We start from the raw sequence: 13,116 nt of genomic DNA, 5'->3' as shown, positions 1-13,116 counted from the left end.
CATCATATAGCAGATATCGTTCCGATACAGATTTTTGTTTATCGGATTGTAAAACGTATTAATTTGTTCATGTTCATGTATGCACATAAAACGGGAAAAAGGTCAAAATCCGCGTATCCCTTTATCATTAACAATGATTTTGATATAGTTCGATATTACTTTAGCCCGAAGAATATATCAAACATTGTACGTGTATACGTTCTTAATACTATAGCAAAGGCGCAAAATGTTTGATACCGATACTTTTAATTTTCTATATAGTGAATGCATTAAAGCTATGTGGTAAAGTTTTAACTTTTTCCAAATCTGATTTTACATGTATATACACGAATATATTTTACATTTTTAACTTACATATGTGTTCAAGATCCCCTTCTCACTTAGCATCCGATACAAAAATTTTTGCTAACGGGATTATGTACATTGGGGCAAATAACTCTTGCTATCGTCAAGCCGTCTAGAGAAAAACTATATGTAGACACACACGTTATTGAATAGAAAAGATTATGTTTATTCTGCGGTTTTTTGTTGGTTTTTTTATCATTAAAGGCTATATTTCTCAAGTGAATATATAAACGTGATATAATTGCGAATTAATGTTACCGTAAATGGTCCGCTACGGAACTATGGTGATTTAAATATATAGAGAATTACAAGTTACTGCCTGATCCTTTTGTAATATATCATGCAAGGCTTAGAATAATATTACGGCGAGGCTTGCCGAGCCTGATATATTACAAAATGATCAGTCAGTAAACTGTTGTTTTTTTCTGTTGATCGTGCCTCTACGTCCCCGATTTTAAAGAAATAATGAAAAAAATCGCTGACAAGCTGCAGTTTTAGCGGGAAAGAATAGGACTTTTGTCGTTTGACGTGTTAATAATGACGTCATGAGAACGCGCGCTTAATATTAAAAAAAATGTGTTTTTCTGTTTCTGTTGCATTTTGTGTTAAAAATATATAGCATCTTGGTATCAAATTGCCTGGTTTGTTGATTCTGATTCGAATTTACTAAAAATGATTACTTTGTAGTTGATTCCGAAATATTTGACCATCCGCCACACATGACTGATATATTACTTCCTGTTGACCATGATATAAAAATATATCAGGCAACGTTATATCATGCAGATTAATTTAACTTCACTAAATTCTCTGTATACGTATACGCCCAGAATATCAATGCCACCATTGCCACGTAATTCCCCCTGGTGTTAGCAGGGATATAGTCAGCACAAATGTATTACTGAAATGCTGTTTTAAAACTTGGTGAGGCAAAACAATCATTCGCGAAGCAAACATTTATCTCAAATGCAACACATTGACTTTGCTATTTCTATTCACAAAATTAATGTTTTCTTTGCATCAAACCTTTGCATCAAACCATCGTCAATCGTTATAAGAATAACATTATATGCCGAATAAGATATAACTCACGAACGTTTTTGAAACCAAATATTGTTTTCCCTACACAATGGCAAATTTGATAATGATTTTATATTTAAATTCCGTTCTTTATGTTACTCTTATTACAACTTTCACTTAATTGCACTTACTTGTGTTAGGTTTAACATGCACGACATTCAATCATTTATTGTCTAATGCATTGAGGAGTACTAAATCTCTGATGATGAAATAATTTTTACTTATGCCGTATACATTTTCTTAGTGTCACCACAGCGTTATTGCATATTGTATTGTGCTGAGAGCTATTGAAGAGCCACTCGAAAAACAATTATGCCGGGGTATTGAAATGATTTCAAGAATAATGATTGTTCAAGTCACATGGCGATATATGGTATTTATTATTGTACACAACTCACAGAAACAATCGACTTAAATGAAATAAATCATACAAACAGACACAGCCCTCGACATGAACACGTACAAAAGCACATACGAAACAGGACAGTAAGTAAACAACTAACAATCATGCATAAATGTAGGACTCCTTCCTTACATGAATCATGGTATAAAAAACTAAATTTTAAATGATAAAAAATGGTTATGTTGAATTTAAATGTTATTTGATTTCATACGATAGTAACTGAATGCATTTTTGATTTGAAGATCCGTTTGTTAACTGAATACAATATTTGTACCTATATGAAATCATGTGATGAATGTTTAGAACTGATATCATTATTGCACTAAAGTATAAAGGCTCTTTAGTATTCAACTGTTACAAATTGCTCACTTGTATTGCTAAATGTTCGATATCAGTTTTAAGGAGAAACTTAAAACAAGGTATTCCATTTTTAAGAGACAATATATCACATGATGCACACTATTTCAGTCAAATCACACGGTTCCATAATTCGCATATATGCAATGTACATGATTATATGCAACAAACACTAGTTGAGAATAATAGTTTAACTTGTTTTTCATCACATGCATTGATTTAAGATACATATGAGCTATGATACGTATGATACCAGCTCTTCATATGTTCAAAAAAACCTATGAATGAAAAGACAATTAATTAATTTTATAATACTACATATTTGAAATAGGTATTTATCCATTTGATACTTTAACGCCTTCCAGTTAGGTCCACATGTGCTTATATTTCATTAATTTCTCCATTTAAAAAACTTTTAAATCTATAAGAAAATACATTATAATCTAAGACGGCATATAACATTTATATTAAGCAAACAGGAAATGATGTCTACGTATATCATAGCAGCGTCATACACAAACCAATATATGAAAGGTATAATCTGTCATATAAACACAGCCATTTTGTCGTAATATATCATACAACAGCAAAAGGAGACACTTTTATACTAAATTATCATAATCCTTAACGTGGGTAGCTTCATTGTTTAATTTCCTTGGCAATGCTGTAAATACATTCTGCTTGTGCTGTGGATGTCTCTGAACTAAAATGTAAAATATTAAATGAGTAAGATTTATCGTTCTTTATTAAAGGTTATACCTTGTTTTTGTAAAATACAACGATGTAATAAATGTTTATTTTTTCATACATGTAATATAGCATTATGTTCAGTGATGTGAAAGGCTTAAGCTTTTTAAAGGACGGCGAATTAAACAAAAAACACGAAATGAAGCGACGCGTTTTATTCACTATTCACACGCTATTGAATGTTTGTAATTTTGAAGAAAAACAGACATCACTTTAGAGGACAGCTGTTATACTCTCGTAAGAGTAATTGTGCATATCACACTTTTATATGTTTACATGTAAATGGTACTAATGTCTAAAATCTAGTTCGTGAACTATTTTAATCAATTTATAACGAAAATAAAAACTGTCTTCAATTCGTCTTCGAATTGTGTAAGCTAGATCGGCAACAGGCAAGTGCTTATGGATTTTCAATAGGCGAACACTATTCAAAATAAGGGAAATTGAAGGAAAGTTTACACTCATCGACAATTTGAAAATATATGCCTATGATATTTTATTAAACTTACCGACAGGCGTCTTGTGAAGCGTTACCTGAAAAGCGCATTACTATTTATAATTGTTATTTTAAATAATTATTATTATCATTATATGTAATAAATTTAAACAATTGAGAAAATGATAGGCTCAATAGAATACTAGAAAAGTATTGAACGACAACAAGTTAATGTGCTCATAATGAGCAAAAGCTGAAAAACCTACCAAAACTCAAGGTTCTCGGACTAGACGAGATGTGAGCATCGGTGCCATAGTCGTCTAAAAAAGATTTGTGACATCAATACATTTATTAATTGTAGTTCAAATATTTTTCAATAATACGTATACATCAAGCTTTGAGTATTAGTCGAAAAATAAATCTAAGCACTGGTATATTAAATGCGTATCTTGCCATTATCTGTAGAATAAACTTATGAAATGTGTACTTTCAAACAACACATTTACTCTTTGAGTATCAGAATAAGTGCATCGATAATGCGGTAAGACGTTCTGCATTGTTTGGTATGTTTGATGCTGTTATTTCAAGTTAATTATCCTTATATGAATAGTTCATATATTCTGCAAAGCGTTATTAGCGTTTCCAGAATTTGTGATTTAAGAGAAAGACAATACCTGTAGAGTATTGTTGATCGCATCTAGGGGTATATTCAGCATATGTCTCATTACTAAATCCACGAGTTTTGAGAACACGATTATTCGACGGTATGCTTCCTTGGCTTTTTTCGTTATGTGATGCCTCTTCCTCGAGATTGTTAACTAAACCAAAATTCAAAACATATACTGAACCCAAAATACATAATGCCAATTATTCAAGCTATGTTCAGATATGCATCCCAAAACAGTTTTATTTCGTTTTTTATTGTTTGGAAATGATTTGTTTTATTTTGATATGGATTCGGTAAATAAAAAAAATCACAGTGTGATTCATTAATAATTCCAATTAATAAATTGACATGTATTAAATGAAAATTATATTCTCCCTGTAATAATCCGTTTATAAATGTATAAACAAATTAATCTGCTTTACTGAACTGATAAACTATTTTTATCGAGACAACACATGAGTGATACTAAATAATACATTTAAAGACATATGTAACAATTAATTACCATTATTATGCCCAGGAAAGCTTGTCAGATGGACCTCTGCATCCAAAGTCCTATTAAGAAAATCAACTATAAACGTTAAAACATGTTTCCTCTGCACTTGAAGGACTTATAATACGTGCGTCTTGCAGTTTGGAACGCGCGAATCGTCGCGCGCTGTTATATATTCTTACTTCAATCTTGACTAACAGTTGTGGTACCTTAAATGTGTTTGAGAAAATTACCGGCTGTTTTATTTCACTTTATATACTTGGCAGTTTGTCATACCTATATTATTGTGTGTCATAGTGGCATTAACACAATTTGATTTTATTAATTTCTGGCTTATGGACAGTTAAATACTTTCCCATAATTTAAAAAAAGTAATTTTATCATTAAACCTTATTTAAAACACGAAAACTTATATCGAATATCTATTAAGTTTTCATCTATTTTAAATAAGTATATTACAAATGACTAACACAGACACATGACCAGTGAATCATCGCTCTTTTATGTTAACTCCTGCCCGCTATTAAGACCGTTTTATTATTTAAAAAGTATCATATAGCCTTTCTTAAGTTGTCTCCACGTAAGTATCAGTTAATGTACTTACAAAAGGGCCAACCTATCTTTTTATATGTATCTGCTTTTCTTTTTTGAAATTCAAGCGAACATATTACATGGATTTCAGATGGTAAAACACTTTTAAACCGAGACCATTTTTGTGGTATATACGTTGTGAGAACAATAAAACAGAGAAACTTTAACACACATATATATAGGATCTGGCACTCGTTGTCATATCATACCATATTTTATTAAATGAGTTCAGGAAAGTTGTTAGCAAGCGAGCCTTTTCGAGCTTACTAACAAATTTCCTGGACGAGTTTAATAAAATATGGTATGATATGACAACGAGTGTCAGATCTTTTATATCACATGCTTTTAAATGAGCAAATTAAATAAATATTTACGCAAACATAATGATAAATCCCGAATGCTGTTTTCATTTTGTGACGTCATTTGACGTCGCAACGTCATTTAAGCAAAATAACAAAATGCGATTGGTCAATAAACGAAAACTAAGCCAATGAAAACGCTTAAAAATGTTGTATTACACATGTGTAATAAAAAAAATATGTAATGGTTGTATTACATGGGAAACAGGGTATAGCATGTGATAAAAATGAATATGTTGTCACACAAATGATTACCTTAAAATATAAAACTGTTTTAATGAACACCACAATAATTTGTACAATAAAGGAAAGTACTCACATTTCAAAAGCCGGTTCTGCAACTAACAACAACAGAATCAATTGATACAAACATATAGGCCATGTCCTAATAGGGGTCTCCATGCACCCATCCTGGGATGAATTTTCACCTATACCAAGTTGTTCAGTAACTCAAGTAAGTAAATTTTTTCACTTGTCCTCAAAGATAAACTCAATTGAAAGTGTTCATATCAACCAGTTTCCATGGCAACCGCCACTCAAAATTGGAAACGGACCAGGGAGATTATATCACATTATTATTACATAATATCTTATCGTTATACAAACAAATTAGTGTTTAAACAAAGGCTACACATTGTGCTTAATTTTAAAGACCAAGTTATATATTTATCTCATTTGCATTTTCATGAATATTAATGAGAAACTAACAAAATCGGAAAAAATACTATTTATTATCATAACTATATAACTATACAATCAAATTTGATAAATTTGGTGTCTATACCTAGGTTTCAAGGGGAAAAGAACACATAAAAATCATCGGAGCTTGTTAACGTTTACAATAGGACACACAAATCCAACATGGCGTCCAAAATGGCCGCCAAGATGGCCGCCCAAACCTATAAATGATCATAACTATGTAAATAACCACTAACATTTTATTATTTTGGTGGCTATACATAGGTTTCAATGGCCAAATAACACATTAAGATCATCAGACATTGTTTAAGTTTATAATATTACACACAAATCCAACATGGCGTCCAAAATGGCCGCCAAGATGGCCACCAAAACCTGTAAATGATCATAACTATGTAACTATCCACTCAAATTTGATGAATTTGATGTCTATACCTAGGTTTAAAGTGGCAATAACACATATAGATCACCAGACATTGTTTAAGTTATTAATAGTACACACAAATCCAACATGGTGTCCAAAATGGCCACCAAGATGGCCACCCAAACCTATTAATGATAATAACTATATAACTATCCACTCACATTTGATGATTTTGGTGTCTATACCGAGGTTTCGAGGGGCAAAGAACACATCGAGATTGTCAGACATAGTATAGTGTATTATTTTAAACAGAAATCTCACATGGCGTCCAAGGACACAATACGAAGGACCACAAGTCCATTACTTTTGACGTGATGCGTGTGAAATGCCATTTTTTGTACCTGCCACGATTTCTGGATTTTGACAAGAGGATCGATATTGTTCAGCTTCAGGCAATACTGAGTTGGCATAGAATGATGCCTATCTTGCATCAGAACAAAATTCGTGTCTATGATTAATAATTATGAACAATGGTACAAAGCGTGCATTCTGTCAACATAAGCCTTAGTTTGCAACCTTGACACAACCTTGACACCATTGTAAACGTTTGACCAACCCTTGTATTGGAAGGCTGCCGAAATAATCATTGATGCGTCACAAAGTAGTTGAAAATGTTGTTCAGAATATGGGATGTTTCATGAACGTGTGAACTTGTGGGGGGGGGGGGGGGGGGGGGGGGCAAAGTATCCCTCATGGAAGAAACTGCTCTCAAAAGATACTTGAGGCTGTCTTTGGAGAAAACGCAATTGTGCACACTTTGACACGAAAAGCTGTCCATGGCTTCAAGGGACCATCTTCTTGTTGAAAAGTGCAAACACAGCCAGGACCCAGGAATATCCAGACATCAGATACTTCTGGATCAATGCCAAGCATTTGTACTCTGCCCTTCTTAGGGGCAAAATAACGTTAGCAGATGATACATGTTAGGCGATTTTGATCAAACTAGAGAGGGCTACAGAGAAGAAGAAACATGAACTTGCATGACCTCAAAGACACGCATAGTATGGCTGAATTATCAGCTAATTATTACAAATTCAAGCATATTGTACTGTGTGTTGGCTGATGCATTAGCAGGCAGTGTCCGATATGCTATCCATCTTTGCTGGGTACATAACCTGCAATCTGCTTATTACTACATGTATCTGCAGCAAATAAGCAACCTAAAGGAAACGCACCAGAATGTTTATCGAAAGTTTGGTATTGGTTTTCACGTTGTTCGTAGGAAAAATCTGTGCTGGCTGGGCTAGGATGTGATCTTGTCATTGAGCAAACATTAATGATGTTTTTATGGAGCACATGTGGTATAACCTGCGGCAATGGAATGACCGAGGAAATGCAAACCCCTTGGACCATATCTGCAACATTCGAGCACAACAGTGCGATGCAGGATTTCACATAACTGACCTTAACTTCAAGTCGGCAACACAAAGACTCAACTGAGGCGTGCATCAAGGGGATTCTTCTGATCTAGAGAAAATACAGACACAGATTACAACCTGCTCACCATACACAGCTGACCTTACTCTGAGAAACATGGTCAACGGGATAGTGGCTGGGTCAGATATGAATGATCTCTTGCAATTTAGGAGGCGGTTTGGAAAACGATCGTACAAGATATTATAGGAAAGCCAGTCTTTGCTTATAAATTTACGAGAAATACAGAGCCAAAGCTAATGGGAATAGCTTGGCTGTTAAGATCGCTTCTGGCCGTGCTTTTATCCGCTCTTCTGTTCCCAGCGTTTCCTGGTGGTGTCAAAATCTGGAGATGCTCCCCTTTGAGTCGTATTGTCCTTATGAACTGAGCTTCCATCCTGCTGCCTTCTTTGAAGCCAAGAACATACTTTGGTACAGCAGATAAGCCTCAGATCGCGATACATCATGTGAGACTGTGATAAACTGTATTCATGAAACAGATGCATGATGGGTGGCACTTTGGCTGTATTATTGACCATGGAGAAGGGCGACTCAAATAACGTACTAGCCGAGTCCTTATGTAGATACAGAAAAAGGCATTACGGACAATCGACAGTGGGGTTCGATGGCTACGAAGACGGTCATATAACAAAAGACAACACGCACCGGAGACGATGAAACAACGTGAAACATATTGTGGAGTTTCAAGCAAAGAAACAGAATGCTCATGTAAAAAAGGAAGACTTTTGTTTCGTGACAGAAACAATGGCCGACATGATTGCACTGATCAGCACAACTCTACTCAAGTGGTATGCTATGTTGTTCTGTCTTCAGGGGATTCAGACATTGAAATTGGTTAAATCAACAGTATAACGATCCCTTCGTAGCACCAACACATTGGTAGGCGAGGATACAGATTTGCTCATCTTGAGCCTGCTTTACTCCGAAAGGGACAATACGACCATCTACTTCCACTTTAATGTAAATAAATAGTCAAAAGAATACTAAGTGTTTAATATTAACCTTTTGAAAGAACTCATTCTTATTCAGGCTGTAAATAATCTTAAATGATTTTCAGCAACGGTAAAAAATGAAGTCTACAGAAGTTAGTAAAACCTGATCCTATCATGAAGTCATATACTATTTCATTCTCTCTTCCCAATGTCGTAAATGGGATTTTATGATTATTCAACTGCTTAGTGATAACCTTAATTCGATTAAAGTGTTCCTTGTCTCCTAAACTATGGCGTTTAACATAACAACCATACCATTTTAGTAACAAGTTTTGGACTTGTGGTCCATCGTATTGTGTTAATGGCCATTTTGGACGTCGTGTTGGATTTCTGTGTAACATAATTAGCTTACATTTTGTCTGATGATATAAATGAAATATTAATGTATTCTTTGCTCCCTAAAACCTGAGTATAGACATCAAATTCATCAAATTGAGTGGATAGATACATAGTTATATTTTTTATGATTATAAATATGTTTTGGCGGCCATCTTGGCGGCCATTTTGGATGCTGTCTTGGATTTGTGTGTAATGAAATAAAATTAAACAATGCCTGATGAGTTTAATGTGTTCTTTGCCCCCTGAAACCTATGCATGATAACCAAACTCGTCAAATTTGAGTGGATAGTAACATATTTATAATCATTTATAGGTTTTGGCGGCCACCTTGGCAGCCATTTTTGACACAATGTTGGATTTCTGTGTAACATAATTAACTTACACTTTGTCTGATGATATAAATGTGTTCTTTGCCACCTAAAGCCTGGGTTTATACACAACTTTCCCCCAAATTTGAGTGGAAAATTGCATAGTTAGAACCTAGATAGACACCAAATTCATCAAGTTTGATTGTATAGTTACATAGTTATGATCATAAATAGTTTTTTTCCCGATTTTGTTAGTTTCTCATTATATTCATGAATATGCAAACGAGATAAATATTATAATAATTGTCTTATAAAATAAAGCACAATGGGTAGCCTTTGTTTAAATACTAATTTGTTTGCATTACGATAAGATATAATATAATAATGATGTGATATAGTCGCCCTGGTCCGTTTTCCAATTTTGAGTGTGTGTTGCCATGGAAACTGGTTGATATGAACACTTTCAATTGAGTTTATCTTTGAGGATGAGTGGCAAAAATTACTTACGTGAGTAACTGAACAATTTGGTTAAGGTTAAAATTAATCCCAGGGGGGGGGGGGGGTGCATGGAGAGCACTATTGGGGCATGGCCAAATAACGTACATGAGCAGGCAAACGCGCTCTTTTAATGTTTGTGCTAGAACATGAGTTTCTTCTTGCAAAAGAAGAAGAGAGAAGTGTGAATTTTTACAACTTAACACCTTTTAGACAGTAATCGCAATGTTTCTACACATATTTCTATGTATTAAACATTGTTAAGAAAGCAAGAGTATATTAAAAAGTGCGATAATATTGAATTATCTGTATTGAAAACTTCACGTGTAATCGTATTACCTTTTCTGTGCAGTATCTTTAACAATTTGTAGCGTCCTCTGTATATACAAACCATAGAAAGTAGACCAAGGACAATACTTCCAAGACAGATAACGACAGTGATTGTTGTGGATCCAGAATGCCCTTAATCATATTAATATTTGAAGATATAATTGACATAGATTTGGTATCGTAAAAAATGCGTAATTTAATAAAATATTATAGTCACTTGTAACATTTATTCTGTTCTGCGTTTAAAAGCAAAAAATAATCATCATATACTAGTTTAATTATCATAAAACTAGTTCCTTTGTGTTTTGTCAATTAGGATGTGATAATATTGCATGGCATTTAGCGACAAACATTGCTACAGTTCATTGATGTGTAGAAATGACGGCTTAAAAAAAAATCGATATTATACTATTGATGTTCATGCTAATGTACTCATATACGAACAATGAGATATTAGAACAAGAAATATCTTTAAGTTAAAATTAATAAACTTCAATAAAAAATATGAGTTAAGTTGCCCAAAAATATGAATACTAACAAATGATCAGTTGTCTTGAATCTCCAACCCCAGATTGAGCGTCGTCTTTAAAACAAATTTAAGGATCTCAGATTTAGAGTCCACTTAGAAAAGTATCTTAACCCCACCCCTGCCCCTGAAAGGGACTGTTCGCCCAATTATCAAAATGAAACTTTTCCACAGAATAAAAACGTTAAAAAGAACACTGCACACCAGTGAACAAATAAAATTAATGGCGTCGACTCATAATTAAATTACAATTTCGTTTATGATTAATGTTCAGTAGACATTAATTTAATAACAAAACGTGACAAAAGCAAGACGATTGAAAATTGTGGATGTTTCTGTTGTATTAGTTTAATTTAGTTACACCAAGGGGATCAAGTATACAAGTCTAAAACACATTATTGCCTAATAAGAGTCCAGGTTGCCGAGGTGATAAGGCGATATCCATACTAAAACAACACTGAGCCGATCCCTGGTAGAAAATTAAACAACAAGATCTGTTTATTAAATACTGTGTCCCCCATATATTTGGCATTTGACCTAAAAGATGACCTAGACCAGGCAAAACAAAAACAATATGTCCCTCAGTAAAGACAGGGGAACATTAAATAATTTCGATAATTATTGTATTATTTTATTTTTTAGAATCGATAGAATTCCGATTCTTAAATTTAGTAATTTAAAAGCAAATAATGAAACATTTCAAAACCTGTCCAATTTGCTAACACGTCTCTTTCAGGCAGGTTAATGTAATTAAATCACAGAAACAAACGGTTAAAAGAGTATGTAAAAAGATCGTTTTTACCTTTTATCTTAAATATGCTGAATTGAAAGGAGTAAAATATAATGATAATGTAATTTTGTTAAAAAAAATAAAACTAGGATTAGATTGTGTCGTATTACGAGAATCATATTACCAAGTCAATTTGCTTTATGGGATATGTTGAAAAAATCGAAACCAAAGGTTTAAATGGATAACTTATGGATAAATCGCACACAAAACACAACCATGGGTTAAATTTATATAAATATTCCTAGTTATTATTACATAAAAGTAAATCTTTTATTAAATACAATCAAAGGGAGGTCTGGGCGCCAGCACAACCGGCATATTTATGGTTTAATCATCAAAGAACCCAGTGAAAAAGGGTCCAGTTAATTGGAAACTTAGTGATTTCTAACCACATAACTAAATGGCTAAATACAAAGTCCTATCTTTAATTTAACGATTAAATTATTCTCATCACGACAGGAAATGAGTTATAATGTTTATCATCGTCTCCGGTTTTAGAGAATGTTTTTGAGAATGTATCAATAACTTTATTATGTACATTATTTTGTACCTTTCAATCTCAAATGTATGCAAATGATTGGTGGAACGCTAAGCCATTGATATACTTTTCATTCCATACAAGTATAAATTGTGCGAAATTCTTTTCTCGATTTAAAAGGGGGATCTTAGTCACTTTCGCCGAAAACAAGAAATGTCAACAACAATCAAATAAACGTGTTGAAGAATACATGCAAGTTGTGTAAGAATAATTGACGGTACCTTCTCTTTCTTCTTCTACATAAATTGACTTTGAGTCGTTACCGAATCCATTTGAAGCTATACAAGTGAGTTGGGCTACATTTGTGCGACTGAAGATTATCATAATGTCCAATTGCAAAAATGATTTATTGGTGAATGAGTTTGAAGGTGTCACAAGCTCCACCATCGGCGATGGGTTACCGAAAGCCTCACAAATTATTGTTACCGTAGTGTTAGTAGTCAGCGCGATGTTTATTCGATCTCTAAAACCTAATATGTTAAATTCTTTAATGGCAGCAGAATCTGAAACATGAATATTGTGATATTATAAAGTGTAATAGTTACCTATGCAAACTAAAATAGTCAGCGCCTATTTTGCAAAAGGTAAATAAATATGCATAAATATACATACTCAAACGCACTTACAAAAGACTTCTAGCTGGAAACGACCACTCAAGTTTCCAACAAAATGCTTTGCACCTAAATCCTTCCTGTTGATAGCATTGCACAACGGAAGTTCTAAACTTTGCGTTGGTTTGTCTGAACACATAGTGAACCTTTCA

At 33.5% G+C, this 13,116-nt stretch overlaps 1 protein-coding gene across 2 annotated transcripts; it reads right to left on the bottom strand.

The window, feature by feature from the left end:
* Positions 1-1,798: 1,798 nt before the first annotated feature.
* LOC127870294 (uncharacterized) lies at positions 1,799-13,110 on the bottom strand. Of its 2 annotated transcripts, XM_052412926.1 has the most exons (9): positions 12,980-13,110; positions 12,575-12,856; positions 10,509-10,631; positions 5,798-5,819; positions 4,541-4,590; positions 4,043-4,186; positions 3,635-3,688; positions 3,442-3,466; positions 1,799-2,888 (listed from the first exon to the last, which is right to left on the bottom strand). In XM_052412926.1, exons 1-9 carry the CDS (start codon positions 13,101-13,103, stop codon positions 2,825-2,827), a joined length of 888 nt encoding a protein of 295 aa, XP_052268886.1. In that variant the 5' UTR covers positions 13,104-13,110; the 3' UTR covers positions 1,799-2,824. The 2 variants fall into 2 exon arrangements, with proteins under 2 accessions (XP_052268886.1, XP_052268887.1); XM_052412927.1 differs by lacking the exon at positions 12,575-12,856.
* Positions 13,111-13,116: the final 6 nt, after the last annotated feature.

Source organism: Dreissena polymorpha, chromosome 2, assembly GCF_020536995.1.
Source record: "Dreissena polymorpha isolate Duluth1 chromosome 2, UMN_Dpol_1.0, whole genome shotgun sequence".
NCBI lineage: Eukaryota > Metazoa > Mollusca > Bivalvia > Myida > Dreissenidae > Dreissena > Dreissena polymorpha.
The sequence above is the reverse complement of the archived record's forward strand: the minus strand, read 5'-3'. Positions and strand labels throughout refer to the sequence as shown.

Bases quoted from the DNA above. Each gene is read 5' to 3' on its own strand.
- LOC127870294 (XM_052412926.1), bottom strand. From the start codon at position 13,103: ATGTGTTCAGACAAACCAACGCAAAGTTTAGAACTTCCGTTGTGCAAT. The intron at 12,857-12,979 runs GTAAGTGCGTTT...TTCATGTTTCAG, and splicing joins TTTCCAGCTAGAAGTCTTTT to ATTCTGCTGCCATTAAAGAA. The intron at 10,632-12,574 runs GTACCGTCAATT...AATATGATTAAG, and splicing joins TGTAGAAGAAGAAAGAGAAG to GGCATTCTGGATCCACAACA.